This window comes from Falco punctatus (assembly GCF_963210335.1).
Source record: "Falco punctatus genome assembly, chromosome: 2".
Lineage (NCBI taxonomy): Eukaryota > Metazoa > Chordata > Aves > Falconiformes > Falconidae > Falco > Falco punctatus.
In genome coordinates this window covers 56,507,307-56,529,378 of record NC_137581.1, presented here as the reverse complement: position 1 = coordinate 56,529,378, position 22,072 = coordinate 56,507,307, and the positions used below count along the sequence as shown (strand labels likewise).

Below are 22,072 nucleotides of genomic sequence, written 5' to 3'. Positions count from 1 at the left end.
TCCCAGATCATTCTGGTTTCCTACTACAGCAGGTTAACAGGATCGTACATGAAGAAAAAGGTGATGTCATATATCTTGACTCCAGAAGAAGTTTTGACACTCTCTGAGGTTACACTTGTGTGTGTAAGCTAAAGAAACAGTCTGGAGGAAACTATTTTTGTTGGTTCAGGGTTGTGCTCAGAGGAGAGGTATTAGTGATTTGCTGTTGGAGTAGGGGGAGCCACTGAGGGGGGATTTGACCACTCTGTCCTGGGTTTAGGGATATTTGGTGTTTTCATTAACAAATTGGATGATGAAATAGTGTCTGGTCATTATATTTGCAGATGACACAAAGCTGAAAGGACAAAACTGACAAACTGAAACTATGGTCTAAAAAAAGACAGGATGCTATTAGACAGTGACAGGGGCAAAGTTCTGTGTTTAAGTAGAAATAATAAACATGCAAACAGAAAAGGAGAAAAAAAACCCTACTTAGGTAGCAGTTCAGCAGAGAAAGATCCATGGTTACTGTGAATGACAGGCTGGACAGGAGCCAACAGTTTCAGTGGGCTGACAGTGTCTGCTGTAGCAAAAAGGGCAGATGCAATTTTGTCATGTATAAATAAGAATATAATGTGTGAGATTTGTGTAGCAGCCCTTGCACCCTTTGCAGCATTGTTACCTTCCCAGCTGGAGCACTGTGTCCAGCCTTGGAGGCTGTCTTTCAGGGAAGACACAGATGAGAGCAGTGTGGTAAGAGCATTCAGTGAAACATCCCAAGGGGAAGGAACCGAACAGAAAACCAAATGGTATTCAAATCCCTCAAGGGCAGATATCAGAAGGACTTTCTCTCAAGACAGATGATGAAGCCCTGGTAAGGACAAGAGGAGCATCAGCCACGGCATGTCTCTAGGAGTAGGCCAGCCAGATGCTGAGCAAGAGGGACACAAGCCTGCCTGGCTTCTGGAGATCCCTTTTGGCCACGAGGCTCTGCATTTAGGCTTACGCTGCCGATAACACTGGTGCTAGCGAAACAAGCAGTGCCTGGGATCATCACTGGCACCAGGGCCTGTCCTGCCGCACTGCCACAGCTCTTCAGAGCCTTGGGCAGGCAGCTGACTGGCAGCAACCAGCATGCTGCCAGCAAAGCCTGGGCACCTGCCATGGGTTAGCACTGCGCCCCAGTGCACACAGGCACCTAAGCAGGACAAACAATGGCACCATAGTGTTTGACAGGCCTTGTGGATATTTAAAATACTTTATTTGGTAAAGGCTCAACCGTCAGATACATCTTTCAGAAGCAGCATCACAGGCCTTTTGACATGTTTCCCATTTTAGATTGTCCTCTTCCGTATTGTTGTCCAAGTCTGAATTTTGCAGGTTGCCACTAGATGGTGATCAATCATGGACAAGCTACCTGGTTTCACACATGCATGGTTGATTCAAATCCACAAGTTACACAAATACATAAGATGAGTCACATGAAATAAATCTTTTCTGACATAGATTAATAACATCTCAGCTCTCCAACATGAGCAAAAAGTACAAACACACTGCACAAAGTCTCTTCCTTTCCCATATAAGTGAAAGCACAAGATGTGCCTATCACTTACACATACACATCTGAAGGAGTGGATTAAAAATTACCTTTTTTCTTCTCTTGGAGCATTTTTAATTCTTGTTCTCAGAAGCTCTTCCTTCTCAAGGCCAAGCTGAGCTTATCACACACAAGCAGAAACTCTTCAGTACAACTACACATACAATGTAAAATGGAGCAGCTATAGGTAAAAAGTGTGAAATAGAAGTCTTCAAGGCTTTCCATCTCTAACAGCGACTCCCAGTTTCAGTGACTTGGAGAGGGGTTACCCTTTTGGCTCCTTCTCTCTTTCCTTAACACAGCTGTTGTTTGATTGCCTTATTCCCGTATCACCTGTTCATCTACCACCTCTCTTCATTTAGTTTGGGCTAAACCCGCCGATTTTAAAGTGCTGAAGTAGGTAAGGGAATGCTCCCAGGAGCCGTAGTTCACTGGTGTGGCAAGAGCCTCCAGACGAAGGGCAGTCCCGTCTTGCAGTAACACGGCTGGGTCTGGAAAAGGAGGAAAGTTCAACCTCAATGCATGCATTTTTAATGCATTCAGGGACTGCTCAGGTGCTTGGCAGGACTGAGAGATCATTATCTCATGCAACTCATTCCTTTTGCTTACTGTGAAGGGTGACATCTCAATAGCTTCTATTTTTAGCAGCTGTTAAGTTTACTGCTGAAACAAGGATAAGTGCTTCAATTGCAGAAAACAGGAGACACTTTCCAAGCTCTGTACGCAGTGTGACAACACAGCTACAAAAATTACTACACTATTGCAGGCGAATTCACAGCATAGTTATGCTCCAGTAACCAGGCTTCTGTCAAAAGTCTCTAGTAGGTTTTTCTGCAAAGACAGTCACGTCAACTCAAGTACCTACCAGCAAGCTGCTCCCGGCGGGGGACCACAGAAGGACCAAGAGAGTAATTTTGCAAGGTAAACCTCTCCGGGGATGTCAACTCTGATGATATTAAAGGTGAAATTTTGGAATTGCTGACTGCTTTTGTAGATGTGTTGAACGTTATTCTTAACAGTGATCCACATACTGTCACAGATTGCAGCATAATTATTTTCTATCCTTAGTTGTCCAGGAAGAAAACCAGCAGCAATTATTTTCCTTTTCTCCCCAAAACATGTGTTTCTGTAAGAACTGAAAGCAAAAGGCCTTCCTTGTACTCAAACTTCCCAGAGAGCAAAAATACTGACTAATGTTTTACATTAAAAAAAAAAATAAATCTGCTAAATCTGTCCTAATCCAGCTGTATCTAGCTACCTTTCAAGCAATCCTGTGTTATCCTGGACACCTAGGAAGAGAGTGTGAAGTGACTGCATGCAGCATCAAAATGAATAGCTTGGTAAACAGCTAGCAGAGACAAAGGCTAAAATACCTTGAGAACAGTCTGTGTTGGATGTTGATGTGAGAAAAGGCTGCAATTTTATCGTGATGTAATGGTATGTGTAGTTGGGATGCTGCTGCATTAGCTGTACAGTATAACTGTATGGTAGTGACCCACCAGATGAAGCGGAGGTTGGTGCCAGGCTCACCACTGAGTCATTTAGACCTCAGATAGGTGTCATTTTGTTGGTGAGGCTAAGCAAGCAGAATAAACTTTGAATGAATTCTTCTATTTGTCAATACTTTCTACTCTGAAAATGCAGGTTGAGTGAACCTAAACTTTGAAGCAGCAAACAACAAATGAACACATTTCTATTCAACTCCTGCCAGCCCCAAATTGTATTTGGCTTTCCCTGTCAGCAGAAAAGGAGAAGAGATGTAAAGGAAAATACTTTGTGTCTTCCCTTAAAGCTCCCTCGTGTTTTGTGACAGTGGAGGCTTTCAGTGGTGCTGCCTGATGCCATGTTAATGTAAAGACCACACAATTGAGTCTAGGAGGGGGAAAAAAAAGTTTTCACTGAAGGAAATGTATTTCAGGGCCTGTTTTCTGACTAGCGACTGGAAAGTCACTATTGAAACCTGATTTGAAGCTCTAGCCTACTGTGTGTTGCAGTGGAGAGCAGAGTGAGTTAGATGCCTCCTAGAGCAGTAGAAGAATAGACATTCCTGCTTTTAGTCAGAGCTGTACTTTGGGGCACAGAAGGAGAAAAAGTAAAGTTGGTAAACACTGAGCTAAGTGTCTTTCCAAAATAACATTTAAAACTCAAATGCTGATTTTTTTTAAAACAGAGAGGGAACATGATTTTTCAGGGCTGCTGCAGCGACTATAATGCAGAGTATGTTAGATTTACCATTGCTAGAACCTTAAAAGACATTGGAATTAAAAGGTTTTTTATCTTCTAAGACTTCTTCTTGGTTTCTTTGCTCCCCAAAATAGTTGATATCACTGATTTCTAAACCAAAAGAGAAGCAGTTGCCTGGAAGCTACAGTACCAGTGATACTCTCCACTCTTAGAAGGAAAACAAAGTTCTGATCTTCTGTCTTTTTAAAAAAAGGGGGAAAGATGTGTTTTCCAAATCACTTTATGGATTTCCTTTTACTTTGTAAAATAGTGAAATAAGATACAGTGAAGAAGAAAGAAATACAGCTTTGTGCACAGACAGACAATGCCATACTGAATCCTAATAAAGCAACGTAGAAGGTATAGTTCCTGGAGACGTCTTCTTTTGTGTGTTTTCATTATAAGGTTGCAGTGCCAGCACCCTCCCTGCTACCCAAGCTAGCAAACCTGATACCAGGTTACTTGGTCCTTCCCTCTCCCTTCACCATATCCAGCCTGTTGCTCAACACCCATCAGCTTTTTGCAAAAATGATTAGAAAATTCATTCTGTCCCTTCTAACAGTTCTGCTAAAATCCTTGTGGTTCCTGTTTGTCCCCGATCAGCCTGAGCTAGCTGGCTGCATCCCAGGGTGCTCTCAAGACAATTCCCGCATGCCTGGCAGAATCTGTATTTTGTCAGTGGATCTGTGACAAGGTATTTTGGTATTACCACAAAAGCAGCCTGTGATACTCTCATATCTCTCTCCCATCTTCAGGGACTTCCATGGTGCCAGCCACTGTACAAAGTGATGCTCTGGACCTGCAGTTGGCAGGGCTAGAAAAGTCCTTTTCTGGGGTGCCTCAAAGGGCATCCAAGGTAAAAGTCCTGCGCTGCTCTTGCTACAGGTCCGTTAAACTGGGCAAAAGGGAGGTGACTTGGCATAAAGCAGGGAAGCATTATGCGTAGATTTATTTCCAGCCCCACATAATCCCAAAGGGGCAGTTTTCCACTGAGCGAGCCACGCTGGCCCTATCACTTATGGCCTCAGCAATAACGAAGAAGATCTAGCGGGCAGTGGCGTACAAAGGCACTGTGCAACAATTTCAAGCCATAAATCTTTTTTAAAATTCCCTTTTCCCTTCGCTTCATGATGCTTTTTATCAACAGGAAGTTATCTCAACAGACAAGGCAGCAGCACCTGCCTACAGGAGTTTCCTCACATTACCTTTCTGCTAGTAAGCTTCTCTGCAATATTTATGTATCGTCCCTATTTTACAGGTGATGAAACTGAGGCACAGTGGAGTTAAGTGACTTGCCTCCAGTCACAAAGCAAATTAGCAGCCAAGCAGGGAAGAAATCAGTTCCCAGCCCAGGGCTTTTACAAAGTGCATTTTAGGCTTAGGGTAAGATTTTCAGGGGAGTCTTGATTGCTCAGTTGTGGCATTTCAGTAATAAAAGTTGAGTTAGAGCGCTGTCTGAGCTACTCAGGCCCTGGTTCATCCCCAATGTCGTACTCTGCATCTGCAGGAGCACTTCTGTTTTCCTTCAGAGGAAGTTTTGGAGGACAAGCCCCTTATTGCCAGAGTTATTTGGCTACCACTTCATGTCATCTCAGCCAAAAGCCAGTGATTAGCTATATTCATCCCGTTTACAGGTTTGTATCCAGTATTTGTTAATTTGCAGGTTAACACAAAATATTAGCAGCACATAAGGAATTAGCAGCATATATATATAGGGAAACCATTCAGGTGGAAACACATGCATCGTGCCACGGGTCGAGGAATTGTTGTCCATGGGCTGCAAAGGTCAGAAGTGGGTTCCATAACTGGTGATCTGCCTTCACCCAAGGGGGTGGGGTACACTGCTCACCACATATATGTGCAAATTCTGGAAGAGCACATGGGTTCAGTTAACATGCCTCAGAGACGGGGCCGGGCCCCTTCCTAGCACACCCTAATTCAGATCCAGCAGCCCATGTTCTGCCTTCAGATACTGATACCAACACTTTCCTTCTACTGGCAGAAGGGCAAATGGAGTTAAGATGCAGATATACATCTTCTAAATTTTCATCCTCATTTTGGCTCAACATGACTAATACAACTATACTTACTTTCCAGAGTTAACTGGCCAACACCAGTGAAAATCTAAATCTGTCCCTCTACCAGAGCAAAATCCTAGCAAACATAGCCCTCGTCCCTTTTTTTTTTTCCAAAATATAAACAAGAATCTCATTCAGGGAGGGGAAGGACAGGAATGGAGCATCGTGTTGGCTGGAAACACCATGAAGATCGATCCTGCAGTAATTCCAGGCTGTGCCCAAGGGGCTCCAGCCTCCTGTACTCCCACAGTTATAATTCAAATTCCCACTAGAGGGTAGACAAAACTCTTCCAGTAATAGGATCACCCTGGAAAAGCATAAGTATGCAGGAAAACAGTGTCTTGATTTTGAAAAGGAGGTCTGCCCTGGAGAAGCAGAGAGTTGGAAAAGGAAGAACAAAATGATTCTTATACCATCTGCAAGAGCAAGGTGGGAGCATTGTCCCAACTTTCTCTAAAGAAACACATTCTCTGGTTTATGCTTTTAAATCAAATACAGCTACAGTGGCTATGTGGTTATGAACATGTAAATCATAAATCAAATACAGCTGATCTTGCCTCTATGGGTGTTATCCTACAAACAGTGATAGGAGTCGATTAAATATATCAAACAGTTAGAAAGGATAAATATAGGGAATTAGAGTTTATTCACTTTGGGGAAACAGTGAATTCACCCCCTCCTGACTGCTTGGCCAGAAACATCAAATGGTGGATTTCTCTCACTCTTTTATTACTGACCATTCTATATTTGCAGGAAAGAATGGCTTGCCTTTTCTCCTTGCACATTTTTCCTCTTCTGAAATGCAGACAGGTTTCTCTGAACCTTGCTGTGGAGTGGAAAGTATGGCTGTAGGCATCAACATATCTTCCTCTTCTTGCTCTCCCTGGAAAAACAATCCTTCTCCAGGTGAGCATGACTGTCCCAGGGAGCTCCCTGCACTGCAGATGAGGGCACTGGGAAGATTTTTCTTAGCACATATCTGATTTCTCCAAAGCAGGCTGTTGCACCGTTTCATCAAACCCGATGCTAGGGAAGCCAAAGCAATTCAGAGTTTATTTTCTAATTTAGTCCCAGATCTACAAAGATGGCCTAAGACCCAGAAGCATCACTTATATGAGCTAAATGCCATTTTTTATATGCTAAGCAAGGACTTGATTTAATCTTCTTAAGTGTAGCTTGTTTATACTGACAGAGGTAGGAACCAGAGGTGGCCCATCAAAGAAGCTGAGCTCTCAGAGGCCTTCCTGCAGCTGGGACACCTACCACAGCTAGGATAATTTAAAGGCTGAATTAAATATACTTTGGAAGACTGACATAGCAATGTTTGCTACCACAAGTGCTGCCCTATCTTGTCTCCCCCTTAAACAGATACGACTTTTTGAAAAGAAACATTGCCCCTCTGTTCTGGATGGGTCCCATCTGCTGGTCCCACATAGTCTTGTGAGTGGCAATGACTCTCTCTCCAGTCAAGTGAGTTGATGAAACTGGGTGGGATGTGGTGCTACAGGCATTAGTCTCCACAGCTGTCACATCAAAGGCTAAATAGGTGTGCCTGGAGAAGAATTACTTTTGTGGCCCTAATGAGCCGAAAAGAGGAGCCCTTCAGGCAGCCACTTGTGTTTTCACTGCATTAGGGCGTGTGACTCCATGGCAAAGAGATTTTTCACAGCACTATATTGGGAGCAAAGGAAGAAGCATTAATTCTGAAATACAGCCATGCCAAATGAGGTTAAATTACATATTCTTTGACTTGTACTGTAAGGTGTGAATGATAGCTCTGCTGGACAGTGGCATGGGCTAAGGAGATGTATCTGGAATTTAGCACAAGGCTGTTGCAAGAGATCTCATCTCTTTACCCTGTGGTTATCAATACCTCTGCCATCTGTCCTTGCCATGATAACTGGGAGAACTACTTCAAAAGATGTGTATCTCATGCAAAATTCTCCTGTCTCCATTTATTGTGGTTTAACCCTAGCCCACAATCAAACACCACTCACTCGCTCCATTCCACCCAACTGAATTGGGAGGAGAACTAGAAAAAGGTAAAACTTGTGGGTTAATATAAGAAAAAAATAATAATTAAAGTAAAATACATAATTAATAATAATAATAACAACAATAATACTAATAAAAATTGTAAAGAAAAGGAGAGAGAAAATGAGAGGATTAAAAATCAAGGGGGAAAAAACCACCAGTGATGCACACCACAACTGCTCACCACCCACTGACTGATGCCCAGCCAGTCCCCAAGCAGCGATCAGCCCCTCCCAGCCAGCTCCCCCCGGTTTATACACTGAGGATGATGTTCTGCAGTACGGAATATCCCTTTGGCTGGCTTGGGCCAGCTGTCCTGGCTCTGCTCCCTCCTGGCTCCTTGTGCACCTGCTCACTGGCAGGGCATGGGAAACTGGAAAAGTCCTTGATCTAGAGTAAGCACTACTTAGAACAAATAAAACATCAGCGTGTTATCAACATTATTCTCATACTAAATTCAAAACACAGCACTGTACCAGCTACTAGGAAGAAAATTAACTCTATCCAGATGAAACCAGGACCATCGCTCTGAAAAAAAGAAGTCATATTTTATTGAAGAAAGAGTTATTGTTACACACAAGTCTGTGACAGCAGGTAAAAAGCAGAAAATACCTCTTGCAGGGAGTCAAGAAGCTGGATTTGGTAAGGAACAGATGGATCTCGGCAGCTGTGCTCTTTTACCGAGTAGTTGCCTCGGGGGGGAGTTGATGTTTAATTTTGTAAATTTCCTTTTCTTGCATGAATTAAAGATACTGAAATATAGAGATATGACCTTTATTCCGGGACCTTCTTACTTTCTTCCTATTCACTTCTGAGGCATTTGGAGAAATTGAAGGCTCTTCCATCAGTTTAAAAAAGCTTAAACAACACTACCGGCTTCAACTGTACAGTAAGCCCTCTTTGTTGCTGTCTTTCTGGGGTACATGAAATGCATCGTCTCATCGACACAAGTTTCCTCCCTAAACCTTTCTGCTGCCAGGCAAATGAGCTAGAGATACTGGAGGGTGAAATGCCACACTAAGCAGCTTCTGAACCAGGTCTTCAAAGAAAGAATAAGCTGTATCACTGTTGACCCCCTCTTTGTATTACTTGCACAGCCCTCTCTGGTAGACAATTTATTGATAACAGTTTTGGTTCTTGGAGAAGTAGGGAAGGTGTCAGCAGAAGTTCTCCCATAGGTTTCCAGAGGGCTGACTTTGGCTTGTTTAAGGAGACTGGTTGACAGAGTCCCTTGGGAGACAGTCCTGAAGGGCAAAGGGGTCCAGGAAGGCTGGGCATTCTTCAAGAAGAAAATCATAAAGGTGCAGGAGCAGGTGGTCCTCATGTGCTGAAAGATGAGCCGGCGGGGAAGAAGGCTGGCCTGGCTGAACAGAGAGCTGTGGCTGGAACTCTGGAAAAAAGGAGAGTTCATGACCTTTGGAAGAAGAGGCAGGCCACTCAGGAGGGGTGCAAGGGTGCTGGGAGGTCACGCAGGGAGAAAATTAGAAGGGCCAAAGCCCAACTAGAACTAATCTGGCTACTGCCATAAAGGCAATAAAATTATTTAGCAACAAAAGGAGGGCTAAGGATAACCTCCATCCATTATTGGATGAGGGGGAAAACTTGGTGATACAGGCTGAGGAAAAGGTTGAGGTACTTAATGCCTTTGCCTCAGTCTTTAATAGTAAGGACAGTTGTTCTCTGGGCACCCAGTGCCCTGAGCTGGTGACAGGGACAGGGAGCAGAATGAAGCCCCCATAATCCAAGGGGAAATGGTCAGCGACCTGCTACACCACTGAGACACACAGAAGTCTATGGGGCCAGATGGGATCCACCCAGCGGTGCTGAAGGAGCTGGTGAAAGCGCTCACCAAGCAACTCTCCATCATTTATCAGCAGTCCTGGCTAACCAGGAAGGTCCCAGTTCACTGGAGGTCAGCACATGGGATGCCAATCTACAAGAAAGACTGGAAGGAAGATCCAGGGAACTACAGCCCTGTCTGTCTGACCTTTGTGCTGGGGAAGGTCATGGAGCAGATCATGATCAGTGCCATCACACAGCACGTACAGGACAAGCAGGCAATCAGACCCAGCCAGCATGGGGTTATGAAAGCTAGGTCCTGCTTGACAAACCTGATCGCCTGTGGCAAGGTGGCTTGCTTAGTGGATGAGGGGAAAAAACTGTGGTTGTAGTTTGCCTGGACCTTAGCAAAGCCTTTGACACCATCTCCCACAGCATTCTCCTGGAGAAACTGGCTGCTCATGGCTGGGACAGGTGCGCTTTTTGCTGGGTTAAACACTGGCTGGATGGCCAGACCCAGGGTGGTGGTGAATGTCGTTACATCCAGCTGGTGGCCGGTCACAGGTGCTGTTCCCCAGGGCTCAGTACTGGGGCCAGTTCTGTTTAGTATCTTTATCAATGATCTGGATGAGGGGATCGAGTGCGCCCTTAGCAAGTTTGCAGATGTGCAGGACTGTTGATCTGCTTGAGGGCAGGAAGGCTCCACACAGGGATTGGTGCCGGGTCCTGCACTTGGGTCACACCAACCCCACGCAGCGCTACAGGCTTGGGGCAGAGCGGCTGGAAAGCTGCCTGGTGGGAAAGGACCTGGGGGTGCTGGTTGACAGACAGCTGGACATGAGCCAGCAGTGTGCCCAGGTGGCCAAGATGGCCAGCAGCATCCTGGCTTGTGTCAGAAACAGTGTGGCCAGCAGGGCCAGGGCAGTGATTGTCCCCCTGCACTCAGCACTGGTGGGGCCGCACCTCGAACCCTGTGTTCAGGTTTGGGCCCCTCACTGCAAGAGGGACACTGAGGTGCTGGAGCGTGTCCTATTTATTTGGGAAGAAATCAGACATGCTGATTTCAGCTAATAAAAAAAAATTCTGACAGAATTCCTCTCCTCTGCAAACTTCTGAATCAACAGAATCAAAATGCTTCATGTGAGTATCTTGAATCTATCAAAAATGTTGATAGAACCAAGTAGGCAGCATGCAGGCTAGCTACCCAGCCACCCCAGCAGTCCCAGACGCAGAACAGGGGAGCCAGTGATGGTGGGATAGAGAAGGCTGCTGCATTGTCCATCAGGATGATTCAGCATCATCGAGCTACTTTCTTGGAATGGAGCAGGTTTGTCTCTGAAATGCTCTGGGAGAGGGACACAAGATACAAAAAACTTGGTATCTTGCTTCTTTTCTCTGATTTCACACAAAAGCTGTTGCTCCTGGGAGCTGTGGCTGAGCTGCTACTCAAGGCACAGATAATACTGATGGAAGTTTCTAGGAGAGGAGTGCAAGGCCCAGTTGTAGGATGTTTAGCATGACAAAATTTTCCATCCAAGTCCAGATTATGTAGTGAGCTCACCCTTGATATATTCACTAGTTATTTGGGCAATGGAGTAGAAAGTATACCGTTTAAGTATGCAGATGACAAGTGAAGGGACTCCCAGCATGCTGGCGGACAGCATTAGATTCAAAGCAGTTTACAAAAATTGGAGAAATTGTCTGAAAAAAACCAAGGTGCAATACAATGAGGACAAATGCAAAATTTATGTTTGTAGGAAAGCAATCAAAACTGCACAAATCTGGACTACCTGCTTAGGCAGCAGTACTGCAGGAAAGAATCGAAGGGCTGTGCAGGTCACAAGCTGAGCATCAGTCAAATATGTTGTGCTGTTGTGAAAAGGGCAAACAGCAGAATGGGACATAGAAATAAGAGCACAGACTGCCAGGCAGGATGGGTAGCCCTTCTGCTTTGGTAACGAGTGTCCTGGGGTCACATGTCTGGTCCAACGCTGCACCTTAAGAAGGAGGGGGACCTGCTGGATGGGGAGCAGAACAGAGGTTCCAAAAAAACAACAACCAAAAGCAAAAAAGAAGTTTGTTGGACCGAGAGTTGTTCAATCTAGAAGTACCACTGAAGAAAGATGATTGTGACCTTCACATGCTGACCTGTATCCAGAGAGCAGAATGCTTCCAGGTAGAACTAGGTCAGGGAGATGCTGGACATCAGGCAACACATCCTGTGGGTGCAGAGAAGTGGAGGAGTGGTTTGGTAGAGAGAAGATTTTAAATAAGGTAAAGGCATCTGCTGGGACTGCCAAGGATATGACCTGATCTGGGGCAGCAGATGGACTGCGTGTCCTGACGACTTTCCTTTTACCCTACCTCCTGCAATCAGGACAGAGGGTTTCAAGAGACACAAACATCTTGCTGCAGCACACCAAGATGATTGCTAGAGACGGGAGATGTCTGTGCTCATCAGCTTGCAGTAATGGTGCCATGGAAGCCAATGGTTTAGATACTCTGCTGGGGTGGATTAACTTGGCTCCAAAGCCAGCACAATGCACCAGTTTATACCTCCTTCGAATATGATGTGCAAAATCTGATGCAGAAGCCTGCGATTCCCTCCTCAGGCTCCAGCAGGCCATCAATCACACTGATATGCAACAGGAGATTTGAATGCTGGCAAAATGCAGAATAGTGTCTAAAATACCTGGCCTGACTCCGAACAGCCTGAACACACAAGGCATTGCATTTTTTTGTATCCTTTAACACATTGTATCATTTCATTTTATCACCAACCATTAAACAGTTCCCTTTTAAAAAATAAAAAGCCAGGGTCAGGCACACAGAGATTCTTCTGTCTTTTCTTGAAAGTGTAATCTTCTGTCCCATGGTGATGTAATTTCTTCCATGTTTCTCTACTCCTGCAAACTTTGGTGAATACTGTCACAGTATTTAGAATAGGCACTGCCAGCTCTGAGTGCAATGACAGAAACACACTGCATCATTATTCTGTACCACTGGGTTTACGGAGCATTTCCTTGTGAAGGAAGCCAGGTTAGCTGATTTCTGCTAGCTCTCTGTGTGGGTAGGGAGAGCAAAACGCACACCCTCCTCTCTTGCTTTACTAGGTATTTAGCTTTGAAGATACTGCTCCAGCAGAAGCCAGTTCCACCACAGATGGCGGCAAAATGTTACTTTCTGCATTATGTGACTGATTTTCCAGTGTTTCACAATTTTTGCATTTGGACTATATAAACCAACAGACTCAGTCCGCTGCTCTGTTTTCAAAATGATAGAACAACACTCACATTTAATGAAGTGCTGGTGTTTTAGCTGAAACTCATGCCCTGATGGAGATAAATGTGATATATCAGCTTAGAGCAGAGTTCCCCAGCTGACCCAAGTGTGGTGGGTAAGCCTGATGCTGTGTTAGTTCAAGGCCAAAACCCAGGAGTGGCCCTGAAGCTTTTGGTGAAAAGTAGCATAGAAAAGCAAAGCAAGCGAAAGCGTCTGCAGAGGACATCACCTCCTTTTCATATATTTGATTTAGATGAGCACAAAATAGCCAAAGGAAAAAGGTTAAATTAAAAAAAAAACAACACTTGAATTCCACAGTTTTGGTTTGCATGAATTATCTCTTTGAAGGCTATTTCAACAATCCATGCCTCCACCCAATCTGAAGAGTTGGAGAGCCATTTAATTGCCTGAGGATAATAATAGTTAGCATTTAAGAGTCATTTAAAGAGCACAAGACTTTCTCATATGCAGGGAATCTGCATAACTCTCGGGGTGAGGTCAGCTGAGCAGCCTTGGCAAGGGGAGAGCAGAGGGAGCTGCTTTCTGCTCTCCCCTGCTGGCAGAGGAGTTTCTCTACCATGAGGTATGAAATAGGAAGGGTTTGGGATGAGGAGCCTAAACATCTTCCCTGTTTGCACAGCACTCTGCCTGAAAGCAAGGGAGGTTGCTCCAAAAAATACAAGACCTTTGATTTTGCAGTCAAGTGACAATTTGCAGGGCATTTCTTTGGGGATTTCTAGTTCTGTCTCTTCGGTCACTGTGGTCAAGCAACCTCCTAATTTCACTTTGATAATTATTTCTGCTTATTATCTTATGACTGCAGAATTCTACCTAATCATTACCTTACCTTATCAGAAACAAGCACTTGTAATGCAAACAACTAACTTAACAGTCTATAACTTCAGTGACTGTGTGAAGAAAAGAATTAAAAGATATAAACTTGGGAGGAAAATGTTGTTTTTGAACTATGAAGTGTATCCTACATGGCTGAGCTCCTTCTCTGTTGTCCTTGTGCTACTCTTGACACCAGTCCCACTGGGAAAGGCTCATTTCCAAAGCAGGGGAGGAGTTTCGGCAGGTGGGAGCTGGGCCTGGAGGGATGAGGGGTACAGGTGGGAGCAAGTGTGTGTGCAGGTGGTAACAGAACTGCAGAGACCAGTACAGCACCAAAGCCACCCAGGGTCTTTCTGCCAAGAGCCAGGCATTAGATAAGGGGTTTTGTTAGCTGAGGGAACGATACCTGGCTCATAGAAAGGCTCATCTTTGGCTGCGTATATTAAATTCATGTGTAGAGAGCTGTGACGATACAAAGTCACTTTCTGAAGACAAAGCTTTATTAGAGTGGCCTAAAGCAAAGGACAGACTTTCCTTCACATGCCACCGCACTCTGCACACAAATTACAAGAGCAATGGCACCACAACAGAATATAACTTCAGTGTCTTGTTGCTTGTACACTGGAGGCCACATTAAGAGCGCCCTTTGCTGAATCCTGTACTGACACGTTATTGGAAGCCAAGGAGGCTGCTTCGTCTTGAACTGAAAAAAAACCCAACAATATAACAAGGCAGCAAATCGGTCCTCTCTGTTTTCAGACGACTGAGCTGGGCCATTTTCAGGAAACGCGCCATTACCTGGAACAATTACAACTGTTGTCACATCTCTGATGAGTTTAGTTTGGCTTTTAGTGTCTGCTGGGAAAACTTTAACTGGTGCAGCTGCTGTGTTTAAGGCCACTTCATAGCTGGGTGCTCCTGCGGCGTCTTTTACTCACCAGTTTATGGTCTTCCTGGTGCTGTAGCAAGGTACCTGAGCACATACTGGCTTTGAGTAGGCAAATTGTCCCATTGTCTTTCCTCTCCCAACAGCCCATGAGGCAACTCACCTTCTGGAAGTTCAACCATCATCTATGCGCTGCAGTAGATTTTATCTTCTGTGCCCTGTAGTTGATGAGCACCAATTCACTTCAGGGACTAATGCTAGCCATAAAATAGTGCCTCAGATCCATACAGGCTATTTTTGGAACTGTATCAAACTACTTCTGCTCAGCTGATATGGCAACAGCGCTGCTTACATGCCAGATTATATATGTAATTTTCCTAAGTAAAATATTCTTTTCCAGAAGTTTCCATTAACAGTCTCTATACCTACATAATTGGATGGCAGCGTTTAACTCTGATTAATTTAGAGTTACCATGCATTTAGGGATTGAAAGAATGCTGCCCTCACCACTCTGTCTCAGGGGAGAAATACAAAGGGAGAGCCAGAGCTGATTTCCCCACGTGATGAAGACTCCCAGTATCATTCTCAACAGAACCGAGCATCTCCCGACGGTGGTCTGATAACAACTGTAATTAGGTATTCAATCACACACAGCGTAAGATCAGCCAAACAAATGTATGTCTGCTAAGGGAAATAACCCATGGAAAGATTATAGGTTTGCTGAACCCAAAGTAAAACATATAATGAAAGCTCTTAACACTCTGGAGCCTAGCCGTTGCCCAACAAACTGCCTGTTTTCCTGCATAATTATTAATCAGAGCTATCCTTGCCATTTCTACTGTGCCACACTGGGTGCTGTCATGTCCAAAGGTCTGATTCTGAAAGGAGTCTTTCGCTCATGCCTGTGGATTTTAGATCAGGTTTTATGAGATGAGAATGGCCCCTGAGCTGGAGGAGCACTTTGTGGGCCCTCATGACTGTAAGTCCTAATCAGTCAAGTTCGGCTGTGCTGCTGAGACACCACAAAGCCCTTCTATGACCTTTTCTGCCCCAATGCCCACAAAAACTAACGGTCAGCCCATTCGGAGGAAAGAGAGATTGTTTGCAATCAGCCACAAAGCAAAACAAAAGTACTGGACTTTGTTCTCCATTCTGTATTTTTTTTGAAGGTTTTTGAAGCAAATTGTGTGGTCCAGGTGTGTGAACTCATCTATCATCCTGTGCATCCTGTTCAACCTGCCATTACAGAAGGAAAAACACAATATGAAAAGGTGATTCTATTTGCATCATGCACTCTAGGATAACTGACCCAGTCAATAGTATAAAGTTTTAAGAGGAAATATTTCAATAATAAGCCTGCCACCAAATCGTTGCTGTTTCCTTTCTATACAGTGACTAAGAGCACCATTTATACACACACATGAACTCTGTAGGATTTTATAATGGTTATTTCAGGAAAGCTGCAAATAGCTAGCTTTTTGCTGTTGGATTACTGGTCTTTGCAATTCTTATTAATATTCATCAAATTAGGGAAAATGACAGCCCATCTGACAAGTCAATGCAGCCTGCCTGAAAGACCGTTGAAACAAGGGACGAGTGCTGTCTCCAGGGCGAGCATTGCTGGAGACTAGCTTCAGCTGAGGGTGGCTGGTTGTCTGTAACAGCAAGAAAAACAGCATTTCACAACAGGAACCCAAATGCAACCTCGCTGCCAGCACGAGCCAGTCCAACTCTGCTGTCCTCCTCTTGCCCCTGGCCAGTCCCCATCACTGGTTCCTGTAAGCCCTGGAGCCTGCATGCCCACAGAAGGAGCTGTGGCCCCTCACCAAAGTGCCAGAAAGCTGACCTGAGAACAAGAGAACTGATTTGTTTTCAGCCAGTTCACTTATCCAGCACATCCCATGATTGCACGAGGATTGGGGCCGTTGAAAACATGTGGTTTAGGATGAGAGGAGGGAGGTGGTGCTGCTAACTCTTTTGACTGCAGCTTGTGGTTAAGTCACTTCAGCTGACTGTGAAACTATGGGGTATTTTGATTTCCCTCCAATGATTGTAGAGAGGAGCAGGGTGAGGACAGCCTTAAAGCACAAAAAGGGCTGTGTTTTTGTAGAAGATTGGATTGATCTACCTACGGGCAGACTTAAAAGGTCCATGGACATGAAGTGGAGAAACTAGTGCTCAAGAGAAAAGGCCCACAGACTGAACTGAAGATTTGAAAGGCATGCTGAAGAATCAGCCTTTATTCATAGAGATCCTACACAATGCCAAACAAGCAATTAAAAAAAATAATTTAAAAAGGTATTTGCAAGTGGCCTGTGTTAGTTTATCCATAATTTCTCAAGCACCTGACATGAGCCCCTGGGACAATCACATGGCTACAACTGAAGGCAATGTTTCCAAAGGTCCATGTGCAATGAGGAGTTGCCGAAACCCTGGTGAAGGGTGCAAGGAGGCTGGAAGAAGGCAGGAGACACGTGATCTCTATGACGATGAGACAAGATTTGGGTAAGTTAAGGAGCTAAAGAGCAGCTCTGCATGAAGGACCTTCTATTAGTCGCTTTCTCTTGAAACTGGTCTGAAAAATGGGTGTTTTATTTTCTTTTCCTGTCCAGAGTCAGATACTTAGAGGTGACCCTAGTGCCTGCTTGAGATCCCACTGCCCCACATCCCTGGCAGTTCTGGGCCATGGTGCCAGGAAAGCCCATTTCTGCTTCGTATCAGGCACTGCCACCACCAAGGAAAGATAAATACCAGCCACTGCTGCACAGGTTTTCTGTTGCTCAGGGGTATAATGAATTAAGTAGTGGATGCATTAAATGATCCCTAACTATAATTAGCTCCCTCTGTGCTTATAACGCTACAGCCTCATACAAATGGTTTCTAATGACACATGCAGTGTCTAGGAACAGGGTAATAGCTATTTAAACAGTTGCTGATCCCTGAGCTTGTACGCGACAGTGTATTTTACAATTATTGAGAAACTTTGGACATTTTTTAGAAGTGCTCTGGGCATTGACCTAGAGAAAAGCTAGGTCAGATGAGAGCAGAGATGATGCCCTTCCCCTAATAGTTACAGATAGATAATGTTCTAGTTGTCAGACATTACTGCTGCCCCAGTCTTGATTGCCCCCATTACCACTCTTTCTCTGCAGTATGATTAGCAAAACAGATAGCCTTTTCCCAACTCATATCTATGGTACAGGCACTCAAGGAGAGTCAAGACAGTTTTCCAAAAAATATTCTTGTGTGTGTGGTCCTCAGTAACTGCACTAACTTACATACTGTTCAGAAATGAAAGCTTGCTCATTTAAAACTGGATCATAAGCCTCATCAGCAAGTAGGACCTATAAAATGTACCAAGGCCAAAAGGCTGCCAGCCATGCTGGGCAGCTGGGGCTTCTTTGCATGGACCAGGTTGCAAGCTTAGGAATTGAAGACTGCGGTTTCAAAATTCAAGATACTGTGACTTTTTTTTCTTTTTAAATAATAATCTCCTTTCCTCTTGTTCCTAGAGCTAAGGATGATAATGAGATTTTTATTCAAGAACAGTCTTTTGATTCAAGATGCATGGAAAATTGCCACTCTTGTGAATCATGAGCCCCAAAAGCAAAGGCTCAAAAGAAAACAAGTTTGCAACATCAGCTACCCCAGTAAAAACCAGCCAACACTAACTGTAAATATTTTATTCACCAAAAATAAGCAGAAAGTATGCCACAGTTCCTGAAAAGCACATCTTGCCAGAAGAAAACTTCATTTCTTACCTCAGTTAAAAATTGTACTTCGTTAGAGATTTGTTTTTAATGAAGACAGTATGTCATAACATTTTTCACCTGACCTTGAAATGGCAATAAGCCTTGTTCACTTCAGCGATCAGGTTTCACTTCACAGGAAATGGACAACAAATTTAATTTTCTCTTTTATAAACACATGCATACACCACACGCTAATTTAAATGTGATCTGCTGCTATTTGGATACTACAGGTCTACTTCAGGATGCAGAACTGCTGCAAGCAAAGCGTGCTCTGCTCACTGAAGGCAAGAGAGCATGAATGACAGAGGGTAAAAGAGATCTCATCCAGCCACCCAGGTCTAAGAGCTCATATCTGAGCCAGTAACTGAGGTTTTCTACCAATGTCCTAATTTACAGCCACAGGGAGTCTCAGTCTGCCAGGGAGTGAATGTATATGTCTGCAAAGCCATACTAAAACCTGCTTCACTGTAAGGAAGACATAAATACATTTCATTTGCAGCGCTCTTTGCTCAAAGCAATATCAAAGGGAGAAGTAGAATTGCAACGTTTCAGGTAAGCAATATTTCTCTTTTTTCAGTTTGGAGGGCTCAAGATTGCAGCGAAGAACCAATCAGCAGTGCAAGAAAACTAAACTGGGGATGAATCAAATATTCTAGAAAATTTTGTGTAACTTTACTTGAAATATACCAGTGAGAGGCATAAATGTGGGTAACAGTGGTATCATCAAGCAACAGAAAAGAGAGAAAACATGTATATCCCTAGCTTTTGGGGACATAAATCTGGATTTGTTTAAAACAAGCTTCATGGCCTGTACCTAATGCATCTTTGACTGCAAAGCTGCTATACCAGAGCTAACATTCATGTTAAAAAGTATTAGTGTTTTAACTAAATTATGGGGATGCTATTCAAATTTCTTTCTGAAGTGCTCCTAAATAATGAAGTAATACTCATCTTTCTGACCAGTTATGATCAAATAATTCCTGCTGTGTCCCAGCTTTAATGACTGGCTTTGTCAAAGCAGATTTGTCATGTTCTACCAGTCATTGGGATAATGAAGAAACATCGATACTGGTAACATGTTAAATGTTGTTAACTGAATCACATGAAAAACTAGTTCTATACACAGGATTTCCAAAACTGCAGTAAGGTACTGTTCTGGTTGTTGGTTTGGGGTTTTTGTTTTGTTTTGGGGGTTTTGGGTTTTGTGGGGGTTTTTTTGTTTGGTTTTTTTTTTTAATGTGATGACTTCATCTTGGATATTCAATGTAACACTGATTTAGTTTAAAGACTGTGTTTCTGGGTCAAGAGAGAGGGATTTGGGCTTGACAGTACCCTGACTATCACTTTTTGAAGTCACTTAAACATACTTTCTTGCATGGAATTGGTTAGAATCTCAAGGAGTGGTGTTCACCTGAGATGCTGAAGGCACACAGTGGCACACCTCTTGCCTCACTTGAGACATCCAGGTCTGAACTAGTCACTTTGAGCTGCCTTTGTCATCAATGGAAAGAAATAGGCATCCCAAAAAAGTAAATCATTTCTCTTAGAAACCTCACTTATAGGAAGATGTATTATGTCCTGGAGGAACCTACATCTCTCCTTCAATGATAAAAGGGGGCTTACGTTGACTGGCTCCACTTTAAGCATCTAACTTTCTCATATCTGAAGTCAGATGAGATGATTTTCATCCTTGGTTACTATTCTTTCAGGTTAAAATACTACCAAGAACTACCAAGGTTATCTCTTGAACTCACTGTGAAGGGATCCAAATTGGCTATGGCAGACTATTCAGAGACAAGTCTATCTAGTTCCAGTTCACACAGAATGGGAAGCAAGATCAGTGCCTTCAGTCAATACCTGTGCTTTCCATCTTCCCACTGCACTTTGAGAAACAGTCTTTAATAATAAGCTTTATGCCACTATGAAGCTTGATTTTTTTTTAAAATGCATTTATACTAGTTTTATCCTCTGATGACTCCCAGAGAATAAGATCATATTCAGGGACAAGCCATGATTGTCAGTTTATGGGAGTCTCAGGTCCTGAGATCTGTATCTGAACCTAACATCTTTTGGTTTTCATGAAACCAGAACAGCATCTCTGGTTTCATGAGCACAAAACACTGATTAGCTCAGATTAATGAAGAGAAAATACGGGTATAGTTCTACTTTCTCAAGTGCTAAGACTAATTCACAGTTTTGCAAACTCTAAGCCCAAACTCTCTCCAGCTCTCTTTGTGGTTGCTGTTCCTGAAGGTTTGCAGATAAAGAGTAATAGTCTTCTTCAACCTAGGGGGTTAAATAAAAAAGAGTAAAATTAATCGTTATCAAAATTAAACATAAAGGAGAGGGAAGGGTGAAATTAAATATTTGAGTGGGGTTATCTAGGTCAGAGCTGGGTATGTTACCAAATCCCCATTTCCTCCCTCTACTATGCCTTGTCAAACATACAACATTTGCTCCAGCAAAAAAAGATTTAACTGAATGCATTTGTCCTAACAAATCAATTAAAATTAAGCATCTGATTTTTGTAAAGCTTTAAGAAGATTTCTGCCAACATGACATCTGAACGCACCAGCAATTTTACCGCTCTGCCAGGCCACACAGACCCATTGGGAAGCTGCAAGGACGAAGATTTCTTACAGGTGAAAACCTATCTCTCCGTCCTTTATGGCATAATTTTCCTGGTGTGCTTCCCGGGGAACGTAGTGACAATTTTTGTTTACTTCGTCAAGATGAGGCCCTGGAAAAGCAGCACCATCCTTATGTTAAACCTGGCTATCACTGACCTACTATATATAGCCACACTTCCTTTCTTTATACACTACTCTGCTAATGGAAATAACTGGATTTTTGGAAACTTCATGTGCAAGTTTATTCACTTTTGTTTCTACTTCAACATGTACAGTGGTATTATCTTCCTTTGCTGTTTCAGCGTCTTCCGCTTTTTTGTAGTTGTTCACCCAGTTAAATGCTTTTTTGTTCAAAAACGGAGATGGGTGGTGGTGACTTGTGTAGTCATTTGGATGACTTCCCTGGTGGCCATCAGCCCCTTGGGCATATTGATTGCCACAAGGCATATGCAGAATAGGACTATCTGCCCGGACCTGGCAGCTGCTGCGGACCTTGACACTAGTCGGTGGTATAACTGGCTGTTAACGGTATTTGCCTTCTTCTTGCCCTTGCTGACAGTGACTCTCTGCTACATGCTCATTATTTACACCTTGGCTACCGGGCCCCACACACAGGCTTGCTACAAACAAAAGGCTCGCAGACTGGCTGTCGTCCTCTTGGTGGTCTTTTATGTGTGCTTCCTCCCCTTCCACGTCTTTCAAGGCATTCGGCTGGAGCTCCGAGTACAACCGGTTAGCTGCCACTTGAAGAACACAATCCTTTTTATGTTTATTATAGCTAAACCTTTAGCAGCATTAAACACTTTTGGAAATTTACTGCTCTATGTAGTGACAGGAGATAAGTTCCAGCAGGCAATTTTCTCACTCCTCAAGTTTGGACAAACAAGAACTTAAAGTGGAAGAGATTGATGCCATTAAAGAGTTATGGAGGAAGGGTCCAAACCTGCCCTCAACCCGCCAGGCACAACCTCCCTGCCATCAGAGTACTCAGGTTAACG

General features: G+C 43.7%; 1 protein-coding gene across 1 annotated transcript in view; it reads left to right on the top strand.

The window, feature by feature from the left end:
- Positions 1 to 22,062, top strand: part of OXGR1 (oxoglutarate receptor 1) — a 59,333-nt gene extending 37,271 nt beyond the window's left edge. Inside the window, exon 3 of the mRNA XM_080375021.1 lies at positions 21,393 to 22,062. Coding sequence (XP_080231147.1) covers positions 21,393 to 21,968 — 576 coding nt within the window. The 3' untranslated portion in view covers positions 21,969 to 22,062. The remainder of the gene's footprint in view (positions 1 to 21,392) is intronic.
- Positions 22,063 to 22,072: the final 10 nt, after the last annotated feature.